The sequence below is a fragment of the Anolis sagrei genome, chromosome Y (genome assembly GCF_037176765.1).
Source record: "Anolis sagrei isolate rAnoSag1 chromosome Y, rAnoSag1.mat, whole genome shotgun sequence".
Lineage (NCBI taxonomy): Eukaryota > Metazoa > Chordata > Lepidosauria > Squamata > Dactyloidae > Anolis > Anolis sagrei.
Genome location: NC_090035.1, coordinates 48,746,096 through 48,762,957, shown reverse-complemented (window position 1 = coordinate 48,762,957; position 16,862 = coordinate 48,746,096). Strand labels below are relative to the sequence as shown.

Genomic DNA, 16,862 nt, shown 5'->3' with positions numbered 1-16,862 from the left:
ATAATATTTCACATATCTCTTTTGGGAGAAGGGTGGGATATAAATGTGCATATTGTTACTCTAGGGCCCCCCAGTGGCACAGCAGGCTAAACTGTTAAGCTGCTGAACTTGCTGACCGAAAAGTTGGCGGCTCAAATCCAGGGAGCTGGGTGAGCTCCCGCTGCTAGGCCCAGCTTCTGCTAACCCAGCAGTTCGAAATAATGCAAATGTCAGTAGATCAATAGGTACAGCTTGTACGGGAAGGTAACAGCGCTCCATGCAGTCATGCCAGTGGCCACATGACCTTGGAGGTATCTACGAACAACGCCGGCTCTTCGACTTAGAAATGGAGATGAGTACCACCCCGCAGTCGGGCATGACTAGACAATGTCAAGGGAAAACCTTTAAAACCTTATTTTAATCTATGGTCAAAGTTTTCTAAAACATTCTGAAATGTTTATTGGTTAGAAAACTATCCTTGTTCTTTCCATGTTATTTCTATCTCAAGTACCAATTTTCTTTTAAAGAAATACGTCCAGTAACCCATCCATTTCACTGACTTATTTATGGATATGCCACCCTTCAACTAGAGTGGGACTTTGCTTATAGTCAGATCTAGCCTATATAAATATAGCCAAATCTCCTTTGTCACTCATTCCCAACTAAAACCTTGTAGTGAAGCAGTTACCTTTTTCACATTTTCTTCCTCCTCCTGGCGTTTTTCATAGTGTGAGAAGTCATCAAAGATAGAAGTGGTGTGCTTGTAGGTAGCAATGATTTTCAACACCTGCTTGGCCTTTTCCAGAGGCACCTCTTGAGTGTCCCTGGAGTTGGTAACTGGTTTATTCTCATTGTTCTCTAGGCGAATGTGCCGCAGTTGGCTATTGGGAACGTCCTTCACAAAAACCCACCTTACATCAAAGCGTCCCTTCCATTTGTCCTGGGACCACACACCTGCACATGTGTTGTAGTCCACAGCAGACTTCATTTCTGCAACTCCGCAGAAATGACCACTGCCATTGACACTGAACAGTAAGTAAACAGGACTTTTACCATTCATTGAGCGGTAAGCAGCATCCAGTCTCTTATTGCCATGCTCTGTACTGCACCAGATGTTATATTTAATGGAACGGTGGATATCATCTTCAGAATAACTCTTAATGATGAAAACCCGGCCATGTTTTGGGTTCCAGTCAAAATCCTTAGGATTGTAATTGTTGATGGATCTCAACTTCTCCAAGACTGGATGTGGCTCTCGAGGGGTAGAACCAGAAGTAGCCTGAGACTGTCCAACTGTAGTACCATCCACTCCATTTTGGCCAAACCCATTTCCACGGTTACGAGGTGCAACCCAGCGAGCTGGCTGAGCTGCATGTTGCTGAACTGGCAGCTGAGTGGGTTGTGGGGTCTGTGGTGGTGGCAAAGGTTGAGGTGGTTGTCCAGTCGAAGGCTGCACAGCTGATGGGCTGTTACTCATCTGCTGACCCAATGGTTGGGGAGATATCTGGGCTGGGGGCTGGCCAATATTCTGAACTAAAGCCTGGGAAGGATTTTTTGCCACTGGCCCTTTGTTATCCCAAGTTCCAATATCCATGTTATGTTTTATGGGTGGTGGTGGAAGATTTGATCCTGCAATGCCATTCTTAGTCTTCAGCTTGGGCTGCTGTTTTGCAGGCTTGCTGGCAATATCAGCCCAGGATGCTGGTTTGGGAGGAGCAATTGTAGCAGGGGGCAAACTGTTAGAAGCCACAATGTTACCAGCAATTGATCCACTGCCAACAGCGGAGCCAACAACTTTTGGGACATTGCTTGCTACATCGGTGCTGCCTAGCTTCAAGGCTGTCATCCCTTGGTCTACGGTATTCATGCCCGGTGCTTTATTCAGGGTCTCACTGGAAAAAGCAGATTGCCCATCAATCATGGCTCCACCCAATGAGCTTGGTGCATAAGCATAGTTACTGCTATAGCCAGAACTTTGAGTTGATTGCCCCTGAGAACTGTTACTGCCCCAAGCAGAGAAGTCAATCCCACTTGGAAAAAAGTTAAAGCCATGCTGTCCAATAAAGGGTGTACTTCCAAGAGCCCCTGGCTGTCCAAACATGCCCTCGGGGAGAAAATGATGCTCTCCATTGCTTAGTTGTCCATAAGATGTCAAATAGGGCATGGGTGGGTCACTCCCAGTAGACCATGCTGCTTCACCTAAGGAGTAGGAGAATCCAATGGATGGGCTGTAGTAATTCGGCAGGTAGGAATCCGACATTGCAGTGTATGCGTTGTTCTAGAACAGGAAAACAAAACTGAATAATCAGATAAAGCAGCACATTGCAGTATGAATGTTATATTAAGCGTCTTTATATGCCTGTCTTCCAAGACAATCTTTCCCTAAATTTGTCATTACCAGGAAATATTTTAAACCCTCCCACTAAAACATTTTTTTCCAAATATTATCTGCTTATGTTTGAACTTAGGTGAATGCACAGAAATTCTAGTAAAGCAACCCTTGCATATTTATTTGAGAAATGTATATCCCACCTTTTTCTGAGCACAGACCCAAGGCATTTACAACGGAATAAAGACATATATATATATAAAAAGAGAAAGGGCATTCAACGGCACAGCAAAACACGAAAAACCCCCGACAAAAACGTACCAAATTTACAATGCACATACCTCAACCCACAAGGTATGTACAAACCGATTCAAAATTCTAAACATTTCAACACACTCCCAAACACAAAAAACAACTGAGCATGCGCAAAGGCACCCCACCGCAAGTCCCCGGCGCATGCACATGTTCGGCCGGCCAATGCACCCTCCGCGCAAGCCACACCCCCATCCACAGTCACCCCGCCCCTACCCTCCCATACGCCCTCCTTCCAATGCACCCTCCTCCTTCTTCCTCCAACCACGCCCCCCACGTTCACACCCCACCCCGCCCTCCCCTGCCCCTAAACGCCCATACGCCAACCTTACCTCCTCCCCTCCTTCTTCCCCCAGCCATGCCCCTCACGTTCACGCCACGCCCCCACCCTCCCCCAGCCTGCCCCTAAACACCCATACCCCAGCCTTACCTCCTCACCCTCCTTCTTCTTCCCCCGGCCACACCCCTAACTTCACACCATGCCCCCATGCCCCCCACGTTTACGCCCTACCCCCACCCTGGGAAAGAACGGAGAAAGGAAGGAAGGAAAGAAAGGAAGGAAGGAAGGGAGGGAAAGTGTATGAAGGAAGGAGAAGTTGAGAAGGGATATGAAAGAAGAAAGGTATGAAAGAAAGAATAAAGAGAGAGGAGGATGGGAAAGAAGGGAGAAAGGAAGGAAGGAGGAAAAGGAAAGAATCAGAAAAAAAGAAGAAAGGGAAGGGGAAGGGAAGGTGTCGGAAGGAAGAATGGAAGGGGAAATTGGGAAGTGGAAGAGAGGGAAAAAAGCGAAGGAAGAAGAGAAAGGGAGGGAAGAAAAGAAAGAAAGGAAAAGAAGTGTGGAAGTCAAGAGCGAAGGAAGGAACGAAAGAGATAGAGAGGGAAGTAAGGAGAGAAAGAGGAAGGAAAATAAAAAGGGAGGAGGAAGGAAAGAGGAAGAGAAGGAAAGATGAGAGAAGGAAAGAAAAAAGGGAAGGGAGGAAAGATGGAGCAAAGGAAGAAGAGAAAGGAGAGAAAGAGTGAGGGAAGGAAAAAAATAAAGAGAAAGAAGGATGGCAGCAAAAAGCTATGGAAGGAAGTAAACAGGTAGAGAAGGAAGAAAGGAAAGAAGAAAAGGAAATGAAGGAAGGAGTGAAAGAAGGAGAGAAAGAGGGAGAGAAGGTTGGCCACAGCAACGCGTGGCGGGTAAAGCTAATACAATGTTCTTCATTTGTTCAGTCGTCTCCGACTCTTCGTGACCTCATGGACCAGCCCACGCCAGAGCTCCCTGTCGGCCGTTACCACCCCCAGCTCCCTCAAGGTCAGTCCAGTCACTTCAAGGATGCCATCCATCCATCTTGTCCTTGGTCGGCCCCTCTTCCTTTTGCCTTCCACTTTCCCCAGCATAATTGTCTTCTCTAGGCTTTCCTGTCTCCTCATGATGTGACCAAAGTACTTCAACTTTGTCTCTAGTATCTTTCCCTCCAGTGAGCAGTCGGGCTTTATTTCCTGGAGGATGGACTGGTTGGATCTTCTCGCAGTCGAAGGCACTCTAGAACTTTCCTGCAGCACCACAGCTCAAAAGCATCGATCTTCCTTCGCTCAGCCTTCCCTAAGGTCCAGCTCTCACATCCGTAGGTTACTACAGGGAATACCATGGCTTTGACTAGGCGGATCTTTGTTGCCAGTCTGATGTCTCTACTCTTTACTATTTTATCGAGATTGGACATTGCTCTCCTCCCAAGAAGTAAGCGTCTTCTGATTTCCTGGCTACAGTCTGCATCTGCAGTAATCTTTGCACCTAGAAATACAAAGTCTGTCACGGCCTCCACGGTTTCTCCCTCTATTTTCCAGTTGTCAATCATTCTTGTTGCCATAATCTTGGTTTTCTTGACGTTTAGCTAAAACCCGGCTTTTGCGCTTTCTTCTTTCACCTTGATTAGAAGGCTCCTCAGCTCCTCCTCGCTTTCGGCCATCAGAGTGGTGTCATCTGAATATCTGAGGTTGTTAATGTTTCTTCCAGCAATTTTCACCCCAGCTTTGCATTCATCCAGCCCCACACATCGCATGATGTGTTCTGCATACAAGTTAAAAAGGTTGGGTGAGAGGATGCAGCCTTGCCGTACGCCTTTCCCAATCTTGAACCAGTCTGTTGTTCCGTGGTCAGTTCTTACTGTTGCTACTTGGTCCTTGTACAGATTCCTCAGGAGAGAGACAAGGTGGCTTGGGATGCCCATCCCACTAAGAACTTGCCACAATTTATTATGATCCACACAGTCAAAGGCTTTAGAATAGTCAATGAAGCAGAAGTAGATGTTTTTCTGAAACTCCCTGCCTTTCTCCATTATCCAGCAGATATTGGCAATTTGGTCTCTCGTTCCTCTGCCTTTTCTAAACCCAGCTTGAACATCTGGCAACTCTCGCTCCATGTATTGCTGGAGTCTTCCTTGCAGGATCTTGAGCATTACCTTACTGGCATGAGAAATAAGGGCCACTGTACGGAAGTTTGAGCAGTCTTTTGCATTTCCCTTTTTTAGTATGGGGATATAAGTTGATTTTTTCCAGTCTGATGGCCATTCTTGTGTTTTCCATATTTGCTGGCATATGGCATGCATCACCTTGACAGCATAATCTTTTAAGATTTTAAACAGTTCAGCTGGGATCCCGTCGTCTCCTGCTGCCTTGTTGTTAGCAATGCTTCTTAAGGCCCATTCAACCTCAGGATGTCTGGTTCTAATTCATTCACCACACCGTCATAACTATCCTCAATATTATTATCCTTCCTATACAGATCTTCTGTATAGTCTTGCCACCTTCTCTTGATCTCTTCAGCTTCTGTTAGATCCCTGCCATCTTTGTTTCCTATCATACCAATTTTTGCCTGAAATTTACCTCCTCACAATACAATACAATACAAAAACTTAAAATAACTCATTAAAACATAAATATCTGAAACAACAAACACTGCATATACTGAAAGCTGTAGCCTGTGTTTGATGCTTATCCAAGTTTACTAAAAAATAACATCAATAATAAAAACAACATCATCATTAACAAATACAACAACAACTCAGGGTGGTTTACAACAGATATTGGCAAATACTCAATGCCATGATTTTCTTGTACCATGAGAAATTGTTAAAGCATTTAACTACTTCTAAGGTAGATAAAACTAAAGCAAAGAGGGTTCGTACGGACTATTCCATTCACTACTGATACAATTATACAATATTAGTTAGCATACTAATACCAAGAAAATGCAAATGGAAGCCAACAAGAGTTCAGATGATAGTTTTACTGGGTTAAGAAAGGAATAATCAGCACATCTAAGAACAGCTGAATACAAGTATATTAATGTTTGAAGCAGCACTTGGAAATGTTCTTTTGACAACTCTCATCATCTCTATAATGCTGTCTATGAGCTATACTGTTCCCCAAAACTGTAATTTTCCAAAACTCATTTCAAAACATGTAAGTTTTGTATGTTTCTTTCTCTAGAAACTACTTTTGAAACACACTTCAGAAACCAGATAGCTCTCCAAAGAGACAACTACTTTCCAAGAACTTTTTTTGAAAAAACCTAACAGAGAATTAAAAACAGAATTGAAAGTACTAATGTACAAAGAAACCCCAAAAATTTAAATCTTAAAGTTAATTAAAGTGGAGTCCACCACCCACCTATACAGTGAAAATATCTATTTGGCAAGAAGCAAGAATGTCAACCCATCTCCAGTGCATTAAGAATATGGGCCAATGTTTAGGTTTTTTTCTGTAGTCTCTAATCTATTGCAGAACTCTCAGAGAATGGAATAAGACATATCACAGCTGCTACTGGCAATGTTCTGGTGAAAATACTGAAGCATCAAGATGATCTTGACCAATAATCACTACGAAGTTGGCTTTGCCAACTGTTTAAGGCCCGTCGCAAACTAGGTTTCTGCTGGAGAAAACCTTGCTAGCAAGTCCCTGACGTCATGAGCCTGCGCCTCTCTCCCCGCCCCTTTCTCCGCCCCTTTCTCTTTGCGAGCGTGGTTTTTCCTTTGCTAGGGCAGCATTGCCCGCATTTTCTCTCAGTTGAATTCTGCCAACTGAGAGAAAATGCGGGCAATGCTGCCCTAGCAAAGGAAAAACCACGCTCGCATGGAGAAAGGGGCAGAGAAAGGGGCGGGGAGAGAGGCGGTCTTGTGACGTCAGGGACATGCTAGCAAGGTTTTATCTCGCAGGAACAGAGTTTGCGACGGCTCTAACCAGCATAAATCCCTTTAATTTACCTATTACTTAAGAAAATGAAGATACTTGTGACCTGTAAAAAGATAGTACTTTTTCTAGCTTTGGCTATGCTAACTTTTTAATGTAGAAACTAAGGGATATGACACAGCAGCATTCCACTATTAATACCTAGTCTTGGCATTAAGTCTAGTCATATTCGACTCTGACGGTTGGTGCTCATTTCCATTTCTAAGCTGAGGAGCCGGTGTTGTCTGTAGGCACCTCCAAGATCATGTGGTTGGCATGACTGCATGGAACACCACTATCTTCCCACCGGAGCAATACCTATTAATCTACTCACATTTGCATGTTTGCAAACTGCAAGGTTGGCAGAAGCTGGGCCTAACAGCGGGAGCTCACCCCGTCCTGCAGATTCAAACTGACATTTTGGTCAGCAAGTTCAGCACCTCAGCGGTTTAACCCGTCGCACCACCGGGGACCTGGGTTACCTATACCCAAAGGATGTATTGTTTCAATCCTATCATAATTAGATTGACATCTGCTTTGTGGACAAAGAATATCTTCCCATAGGTCATATGTAGATTATGGAATGTCATTTTAAAATAAGAATGGATAACTGTTGAGGATGCAGATGCTAATTTTTGCCTGTTTCGTGTACGTGTGGACCATAATGACGGATCTAATAATAATAAAAATAAAAATAATAAGAATAATATTAAAAAAGAAAAAATGAAAATATAATAACAACAATTTTAGCAACAATAATAAAACATAAAAAATAAAACAAAACAAAACAAAACAAAACAAATAGTACATATATAAGGGTAATTGAGCAAGACAGGGAAAGAAAACAAAACAAAACAAAATAAAATAAAAAACTAAATAAATAATAACAATTAAAAGGGGGGAAGTAATTAAATAAACAAATTACAATAAACAGATAAGGACCTCAAACAAACGAACCCTTACGTAGAGAACAATATTAATATAGTACATACCCATTCCAGCACAATTTAAAAAATAATTTAATAAAAATAACAAAGTAAACCACCCCCCCAAAAAAAACCAATTTGTCAGAGAATAAGAGAGAAGGAAAAATGGAGAAGAAAGGAGAAAAGACAAACAGGAAAAACTCCCTCACAGAGGAGGTAGGAGTTAAGGACATATTGAAGGAAATCTGGAAGTTACAATCTGAAATCAAAAAGATTCAAGAGACCCAAGCCAGTCAAAATGAGGTATTAAGAGCAGAAATGAACGAGATAAAAAAGGAGATGAAAGACGAACTAAAAGTACTACTTAAGAAAGAAATAAAATCTATAGGCAACGACATGGAGAAACTAAAGAAAGATAATAAAGATTTGCTTGAAGAAAATAAGGCTATGAAAATAGAGCAGGGAGCTATGAAAAAGAAAATACAGGTTCTAGAAGATAATATGACCTCAATGAAATTCCAACAGGAATCACTAGAGGCAAAGAAAAAAGAATTTCAACTGAGATTTAGAAACTTAAGAGAGGAGGAGGAAGAGAACATCAAAGAGAATATAGTGGAATTAATAGCAAATATCATTAAAATACCAAAAGCTACAATTGAAATGAACCTAGACACAATACTCCAAGAAATTCAAAACACCAAGGGATGTCGTAGTTTGCTGCTCCAAAAAATCAATGAGGGACGAGATTCTAATGGAAAATACAAAAGAAAAGATATTTTACAAGGGAAATAAAATCGCAATATTAAAATAAATTCCGCCCACAGTATTAGAGAGGAGATGGAAGTATTATTTTTTGACCGACGAATTAAAAAAAGGCATGTAAAATTTAAATGGGAGAAAAAGGAGGGAGTGATGGTGACACAAAACATTGGCTCATTTCGGAACCTAAAGCTAAAGCGTTCTGGGAAAAACATATCAAAACAGAAGGAAAAAAGGAAACAGAAAGATACAAAGAGGAGGAAAGAAACCTAGCTTTAATGCTAAAAAAACCGAACAAAGAAGAGAAAATGACAACACCATCGGGAAGCCACGAAGATGAAGAACATGAGAACAGAAGAAAAAGAGCCAGAGAAAAATCACCGAATGACTACGCTCTTCAAGTTTTGGAACCATGGAAAGATTTGGATATAGAAATAATAAATAAGAATAATGATGGGTTGGAAAGTTAAAATATATAGTAATAATGTAAATGGCCTTAACTGTCCCAATAAAAGAAAGAAAATTTTGCATCAATTAAAAAAAAGCAAGTATGGTGTTATTTCACTCCAAGAAACACATATAATAGAAAAACATCGTAATCTACTAGAACAAAAAGCACTCGGAAAAATGTTTTATACAGCGGGTTCCCCCCCCCCCCCCCAAAAAATGGAATAGTGATGTATATAAACGAAAGAATACCAGCTAAGTTACTATTTAGGGACCAAGAGGGGAGAATCTTAAGAATAAAAATAAAAGTAGATGGGAAAGATATCCTGATATGCTCTATATACGCCCCAAATACATCAAAAGACAAATTTATCAACAATCTGAAAAAATTGATTGAAAAACAAGAATATGAAGATTTACTAATCATGCGGGACTTTAACGGAGTGATAGACCCATTAAAGGATAAATCAGCAAACAAGAAAAGGCTAAATCCAAAAAGAACGAGAACGTTACCTAAAAATTTAAAGATCTAAAGGAAGAGCTAGGTCTAGAGGATGTTTGAAGGCACCAACATAAAGAGAGGGATTTTACTTTCTTCTCGCATAGGCACAAAATTTGGACCCATATCAATATGATTTGGGGGTCAAAATCTCTGTTACCAAACATAATGAAAACCAGGATATTACCAATGATTAACTCAGACCACTCTCCAATAGAAACAGTCATAAATATCAACCAAGGTAAAAACAGAAGCTTCACGTGGAAATTGAGAGATTCCCTCATAAAAGACCTTGATCAGCAGAAAAAAATATTAATTCCCTACTACAGGAATATTTCAGGTTAAACTTGGATAAAGAAACTTCATTAAATACAGTATGGGATGCTAAGAAGGCCTTTATAAGAGGACACTTTATTGAACAGGGAGCAAGAATGAATAAACTCAAAAAGAAAATGAGTTACAAACTCCATAAGGAAATCAAAAAATTTGAATCACTAGTGAAAGAAAACCCTCTCAACAAAAAATGCAATGCACCAGCTTGAATTGCTAAAGAAACAACTGAACATACTGCAATTAGAAAAGTTGGAGAAAAAACTTAAATTAGCAAAACAAAACCACTTCAAAAATGCTAATAAAGTGGGAAAATGGTTAGCGAGAATAGCGATAAAGAAACAAAATAGGCATATAACAAAAATCAAAGAAAATGGTACCAATTACATCCAAACAAAAGACATCATAACTCAATTTGAAAAATATTATCAGGAACTATATAAAAATGAAAATATATCAGAAGAGAAAATATCGCTATACCTAGGGAAGCAACACATATCCCGAATAACAGACGAACAAAGAGAGAATTTGAATTAAAAAATTACCCAGGAAGAAATGAAAACGATACAGAATATGTCGACAGATAAAGCACCAGGGCTGGACGGCTTCAATATTAATTACTATAAGATCTTCCAGGAAACTTTGATACCCCACCTCCAAAGAGTGATACTTGAAGAACAACATACTTGAAGAAGGAAAAGTTCTCGACTCCTGGAAAACTGCGTCTATATCCCTAATTCACAAAGAGAACACCAGCAGTACCTCAGTAAGAAACTATAGACCAATATATTGTCAAATATGTCGATATCGAAGGGAACAAGGCAAGGATGCCCTCTTTCCCCCCTGATTTTCATCTCAACGCTAGAGATTCTATTAAACAGCATAAGAAAGAATCCAGAGTTAAAAGGATTAAGAACAAAAGGACACTCTTATAAAACACGTGCGTTTGCAGATGACGTAGTGTTTTATAGAGGACCCAATAAACAACACAAACAAATGGTTAATCAAAATAGAGAAATCCGGAGAAGTGGCAGGCCTAAAAATAAATAGGGATAAAACACAAATCATTGTTAAAAATATGAATGAGGAAAAGAAAGAAAGGCTACAAGAAAGGACGGGAATAAAGGTAGCCACAAAGGTAAAATATCTAGGAATAATAATTTCCCTCAATAATAATCACTTGATAAAAAACAACTACGAAAAGAAATGGGCCGAAATAAGAAACAAACTACTGAAATGGTCTCAACTTAATCTTTCGCTCCTGGGTAAAATAGTGATAGTAAAAATGAATATATTGCCTGATGTTCTCTTTACATTTCAAACACTCCCAATTCTAAGAAAAAATAAGCTAATACAGAAGTGGCAGAAAGAAATAAAATTCATATGGAACAACAAGAAGCACAGAATAAGTGCGATAAACTTGATAGACGACAAAGGGAGAGGAGATGTGGCTCTCCCGGAGCTCCAACTATATTATGATGTGGCAGCATTGAGCTGGCTTAAAGATTGGATGCTGCTGGAAAAGGAGAAGATCCTAGCAATAGAAGGATTTGACATCAATCAGGGCTGGCACGCCTATTTGTGGAGAGAGAGAGGTAAGAAAGAAAAAAGCTTTAAAAATCATCCAATAAGAGCCGCACTAATCTCCACGTGGAACAAATACAAAAATATGCTCTACCAGAAAACCCCAATGTGGTTCTCCCCAAACGAGGCATAGCATAAAAGGGAGATTCCCAAGAACATTTGGTTAAACTATAGTCAACTTGTAAAAATTAAGGGACAGGAAATAATGTTAAAATCAAGGGAAGAATTGATACAGATAGACCCTACAATCTCATGGTTCCACTACCACCAAATAAGAGAAAACTTTAAGATAGACAAAATAATAGGCTTTAAAATCAAGAAGACCCTCTGGGATAAAGTAATGACGACAGAGACAAAAATAATAAGGAAAATATACAATCAACTCTTAACGCGGGCAACAGAGAAAGACCAAATTAAAACTAACATGATAAAATGGGCACAAGATATAGAACACCCCATATCTCTGGCGGACTGGGGAAAAATTTGGAAAAAGAAAATTAAATATACATGTGCCACAGACCTGAAGGAGAGCTGGTATAAGATCTTCTATAGGTGGTATATAGCACCCGAGATACTAGCAAAAATTAGCAAAGATAAAACAAAAAATCAATGCTGGAAGTGTGGAAAAGAAAAAGGCGAATTTCTACACATGTGGTGGAATTGTAGAAAGGTAAAAAGATACTGGGCACAGATACACAAAATGTTGGGGGGAAAAATTAGAAATAAAATTTGAACCTAAGCCAGCAACATTACTATTAGGTATTCACAATCTGAAATTGGAAATGAATGAGCATAGAGATTTTTTCTAACTGATAGCAGCAGCTAGGATGGTATTAGCAAAATTGTGGAAAACTGAAGAGATACCAACAATGGAACATTGGATCAGTAAAGTAATGGACATAATAAGTATGGACATTCTGACGCACAAAATCTCCCCGATCTATAAGAAACCTCAAAGAACAGATTGGAGTGCAGTATTAAAATTTATAAGGGAAGGAAACAAAGAGATGTACACGATAGACATCTAAAGAAAATCCAAATATAAGACTAATAAAGAACAGGATGAAATCCTGGAGCGAATAGATAAAATATACATTAAAGGGTATTAAGAAACAAGAGTATTGAAATAAAGAGTAACAATGTATTAAAGACTTGAAACAATGTATTAATGATGTGGAATGACATATATAAAAGCAATAAAATGTAAAGCTTTCTGGGCGAATCCTGGAAGTAACTTTAACCCTGACCCCTTTCCACCGCTCTCTGTATCCAACCCCTTCACCGCCCCTCCTCCTCCCGCACTTATGACCCGATAACCCCGCTTGTACCCTGTCAGTGTTTTTTATTTATAAACTAACTTGGGGACCCGGCGCTGCCCGTGTTATTAGAGAAAGTGGATAACGGCGGTTCTATATGCCAAGTTTGGTCTTTATTGGTCATTGGATAATGGCTGCATTGTTTTCAGGAAGTTAGTGAAGGTACTTGAAGTCCCATCATCCAAAGTCCATCCTCCTTCAAACTGCAGCAGGATGTAGAGTGGGTCATGGGGGTTTTGTGTGCCAAGTTTGGTCTTGATCAGTCATTGGATTTGGGTCGCAGTGGTTTCAGTAAGTGAGTGAAGGTACTGCAAGTCCCATCATTCATAGTCTGTTCTTCCCACGAACCTCACCAGAATGTTGAGTTGGCCAAGGGGCGCTCTGTGCCAAGTTTGGTCTTTCTTGGTATTTGGATAAATGGCACTGTGGTTTCAGGAAGCGAGTGAAGGTACTGCAAGTCCCATCATCCATCATCCGTCCTCCTCCAAACAGCATCGGGATGTATAGTGAGTCATGGGGGCTCTGTGTGCCAAGTTTGGTCTTCATCGGACATTATATGAGGGTTGCAGCTGTCTTGGGAGGGGAGTGGAGGAACTTGAAGTCCCGTCATCCACGATCTGTCCTCCTCAAAAGTGCACCAGGATGTAGAGTGGGTCATGGGGACTCTGTGTGCCAAGTTTGGTCTTGATCAGTCATTGGCGAGGGTCTCGGTGGTCTCAGGAAGTGAGTGAAGTGACTTCAAGTCCCATCATCCATTGCCAAATTCTTCCAAACCGCACCAGGATGTAGAGTGGGTCATGCGGGCTCTCTGTGTAAATTGTGGTCCTGATTCATCATTGTTGGCAGTTGTAATGGAAGGGAGTGCAGGTATTGCAAGTCCCATCGTCCATGGTGCATCCTCTTCCAAACTGCACCAGAATGTAGTGTGCGTCATGGAGACTCGGTGTGCCAAGTTTGGTCTTTATCGGTTATTGGATGAGGCTTGCAGTGGTCTCAAGAATTGAGTAAAGGTACTGCAAGTCCCATAATCCATGGTCCATCTCAGGCCAAACCACACCTGGACATAAAGTGGATCATGAGAGGTCTATGTGCCAAGTTTGGTGTTGATCCGTCATTGGATGAGGTTAACTGCGGTCTCCGAATGTGAGTGATGGTACTGCAAGTCCCATCATCCATGGTCTGTCCTCCTCCAAACTGTAGTAGGATGTAGGAGGTTGGACTGGATGGCCCATGAGGTCTCTTCCAACTCTTTGATTCTATGATTCTAGAGTGGGTTATGGGAGTTCTGTGTGGCAACTTTGGTCTTGATTGGTAATTAGATGAGTCTTGGGTAGTGGAGGTACTTGAAGTCCCATCATCCATGGTCTGTCGTCCTCCAAACTGCTCCAGGATGTAGAGTGGGTCATTGAAGCTCCATGTGCCAAGTTTAGTCTTCATGAGTCATTGGCAAGGGTCACAGTGGTCTCAGGAAGTGAGTGAAGTGACTGCAAGTCCCATCATCCATTGTTAAATTCTTCCAAACTGCACCAGCATGTAGAGTGGGTCATGCGGGCTCTCTGTGTAAATTGTGGTCCTGATCCATCATTGTTGGCAGTTATAATGGTTTTAGGAAGGGAGTGCAGGTATTGCAAGTCCCATCATCCATGGTGCATCCTCCTCCAAGCCGCAACAGGATGTAGAGTGGGTCATGGAGACTCAGTGTGCCAAGTTTGGTCTTTATCGGTAATTGAATGAGGGTTGCAGTGGTCTCAAGAACTGAGCAAAGGTACTGCAAGTCCCATAATCCACAGTCCATCCCCCGCCAAACCATACCAGGACATAAAGTGGGTCACGAGAGGTCTATGTGCCAAGTTTGTTCCTGATCAGTCATTGGATGAGGTTAACAGCGGTCTCAGAATGTGACTGATGGTACTGCAAGTCCCATCATCCATGGTTCATCCTCCTCCAAACTGCAGTAGGATGTCGAGTGGGTCATGGGGCCTCTGTGTGCCAAGTCTGGTCTGTATTGGTAATTTTCTGACCCAGCCTCCCCTGGCTTTTTCCTTTCCTCTCTTTGTCATCTCGGAATCTTGGAATTGAGGCTGGCCAATCAGAGACCATATGCAAATTTCCTTCTCATCTCCCCGTTTCTGCCATGAACTCTTTTCTCCACCAGGGGCTCCTATTGAAGCTGGCCAATCAGAGACCATATGCAAATAGCACCACTGCGGTAGCCAATCCGAATGTTGGAACTTTCAGGCTGGCTAATCAGAATGCTGGCACATACACCGCCACACTTTTGTCCTCCTCCACATACAAACTTTCACCTTTATTATATACTAGCTTGGGGACCCGGTGTTGCCTGGGTTATTAGAGAAAGTGGTAGTGGCGGTTCTGTATGCCAAGTTTGGTCTTTATTGGTCTTTGGATAACGCCTTCTTTATTTTCAGGAAGTGAGTGAAGGTACTTGAAGTCCCATCATCCATGGCCCATCCTCCTACAAACAGCAGCAAGATATAGAATGGGTCCCGGAGGCTCTGTGTGCCAAGTTTGGTCTTTATCAGTCATTAGATGAGAGTGGCAGTGGTGTCAGTAAGTGAGTGAAGGTACTGCAAGTCCCATCATTCAAAATCCATCCTATTTCAAACTGCAGCAGGACGTAGAGTGGATCACGGGGGCTCTGTGTGCCAAGTTTGGTCTTGATTGGTCATTAGAAGAATGTTGTAGCAATCTTCGGAAGGGAGTGGAGGTACTTGAAGTCCCATCATCCATGGTCTGTCATCCTCCTCCAAACTGCACCAGGATGTAGAGTGGGTCACTGGAGCTCCATGTGCCAAGTGTAGTCTTGATTAGTGATTGGCGAGGGTCTCAGTGGTCTTAGGAAGTGAGCAAAGGAACTTCAAGTCCCATCATCCATCTCCACAATTTTTTCCAAACAACACCAAAACGTAAAGTGGGTCATGAGAGGTCTATGTGCCAAGTTTGGTCTTGATCCGTCATTGGATGAGATTTGCAGAGGTCTCAGAATGTGAGTGAAGGTACTGAAAGTTCCATCATCCATGGTCAACCCTCCTCCAAAACTGCAGCAGGATGTAGAGTGGGTCATGGGGGCTCTGTGTGCCAACTTTGGTCTTGATTGGTCAGTAGATGAGTTTTGCAGCAGTCTTGGGGAGTGGAGGTACTTGAAGTCCCATCATCCATGATCTGTCCTCCAAACCACACCAGGATATAGAGTGGGTCATTGGAGCTCCATGTGCCAAGTTTAGTCTTGATGAGTCATTGGCGAGGGGCTCAGTGGTCTCAGGAAGTGAGTGAAGTGACTGCAAGTCCTATCATCCATTGTCAAATTCTTCCAAGTAGGATGTTGAGTGGGTGATGGGGGCTCTGTGTGCCAAGTTTCGTCTATATTGGTAGTGTTCTGACCCAGCCCCCGGCCTTTCCTTTCCTCTCTTTCTCATCTCGGAATCTTGCATTTCAGGCTGGCCAATCAGAGACCATATGCAAATTTCCTTCTGTCATGCCCCGTTTCTGCCATGAACCCTCTTCTCCACCAGGGGTCCTATTGAAGCTGGCCAATCAGAGACCATATGCAAATAGCACCACAGCGGCAGCCAATCAGAAAGCTGCCAAACACGTCCGCCCTACATCCTACCTACCTCTGCCCTACGTCGCATACACTTTGACTTTTATTATATACTAGCTTGGGGACCCGGCGTTGCCCGGATTATTAGAGAAAGTGGGTAATGGCGGTTCTGTATGCCAAGTTTGGTCTTTATTGGTCTTTGGATAACGGCTGCATTATTTTCAGGAAGTGAGTGAAGGTACTTGAAGTCCCATCATCCATGGGCCATCCTCCTACAAACAGCAGCAGAATATAGAGTGGGCCATGGGGGCTCTGTGTGCCAAGTTTGGTCTTTATCAGTCATTAGATGAGGGTGGCAGTGGTGTCAGTAAGTGAGTGAAGGTACTGAAAGTCCCATCATCCAAAGTCCATCCCCTTTCAAACTGCAGCAGGATGTAGAGTGGATCATGGGGGCTCTGTGTGCCAAGTGTGGTCTTGATTGGTCATTAGAAGAGGGTTGCAGCAATCTTCGGAAGGAAGTGGAGGTACTTGAAGTCCCATCATCCATGGTCTGTCCTCCTCCAAACTGCACCAGGATGTAGAGTGGGTCACTGGAGCTCCATGTGCC

The 16,862-nt window shown here is 42.1% G+C and overlaps 1 protein-coding gene across 4 annotated transcripts in view; it reads right to left on the bottom strand.

Moving 5' to 3' along the window:
• Positions 1–16,862, bottom strand: part of LOC137095069 (YTH domain-containing family protein 2-like) — a 74,156-nt gene that overhangs the window by 31,604 nt on the left and 25,690 nt on the right. For all 4 annotated transcript variants that reach the window (XR_010908779.1, XM_067461280.1, XM_067461278.1 and 1 more), the window contains one exon: positions 668–2,257. Coding sequence is in view for 3 of the 4 variants with exons in the window: in XM_067461278.1 (XP_067317379.1) it covers positions 668–2,257 (1,590 nt within the window). In the remaining variant the exon portion in view is untranslated. The remainder of the gene's footprint in view (positions 1–667; positions 2,258–16,862) is intronic.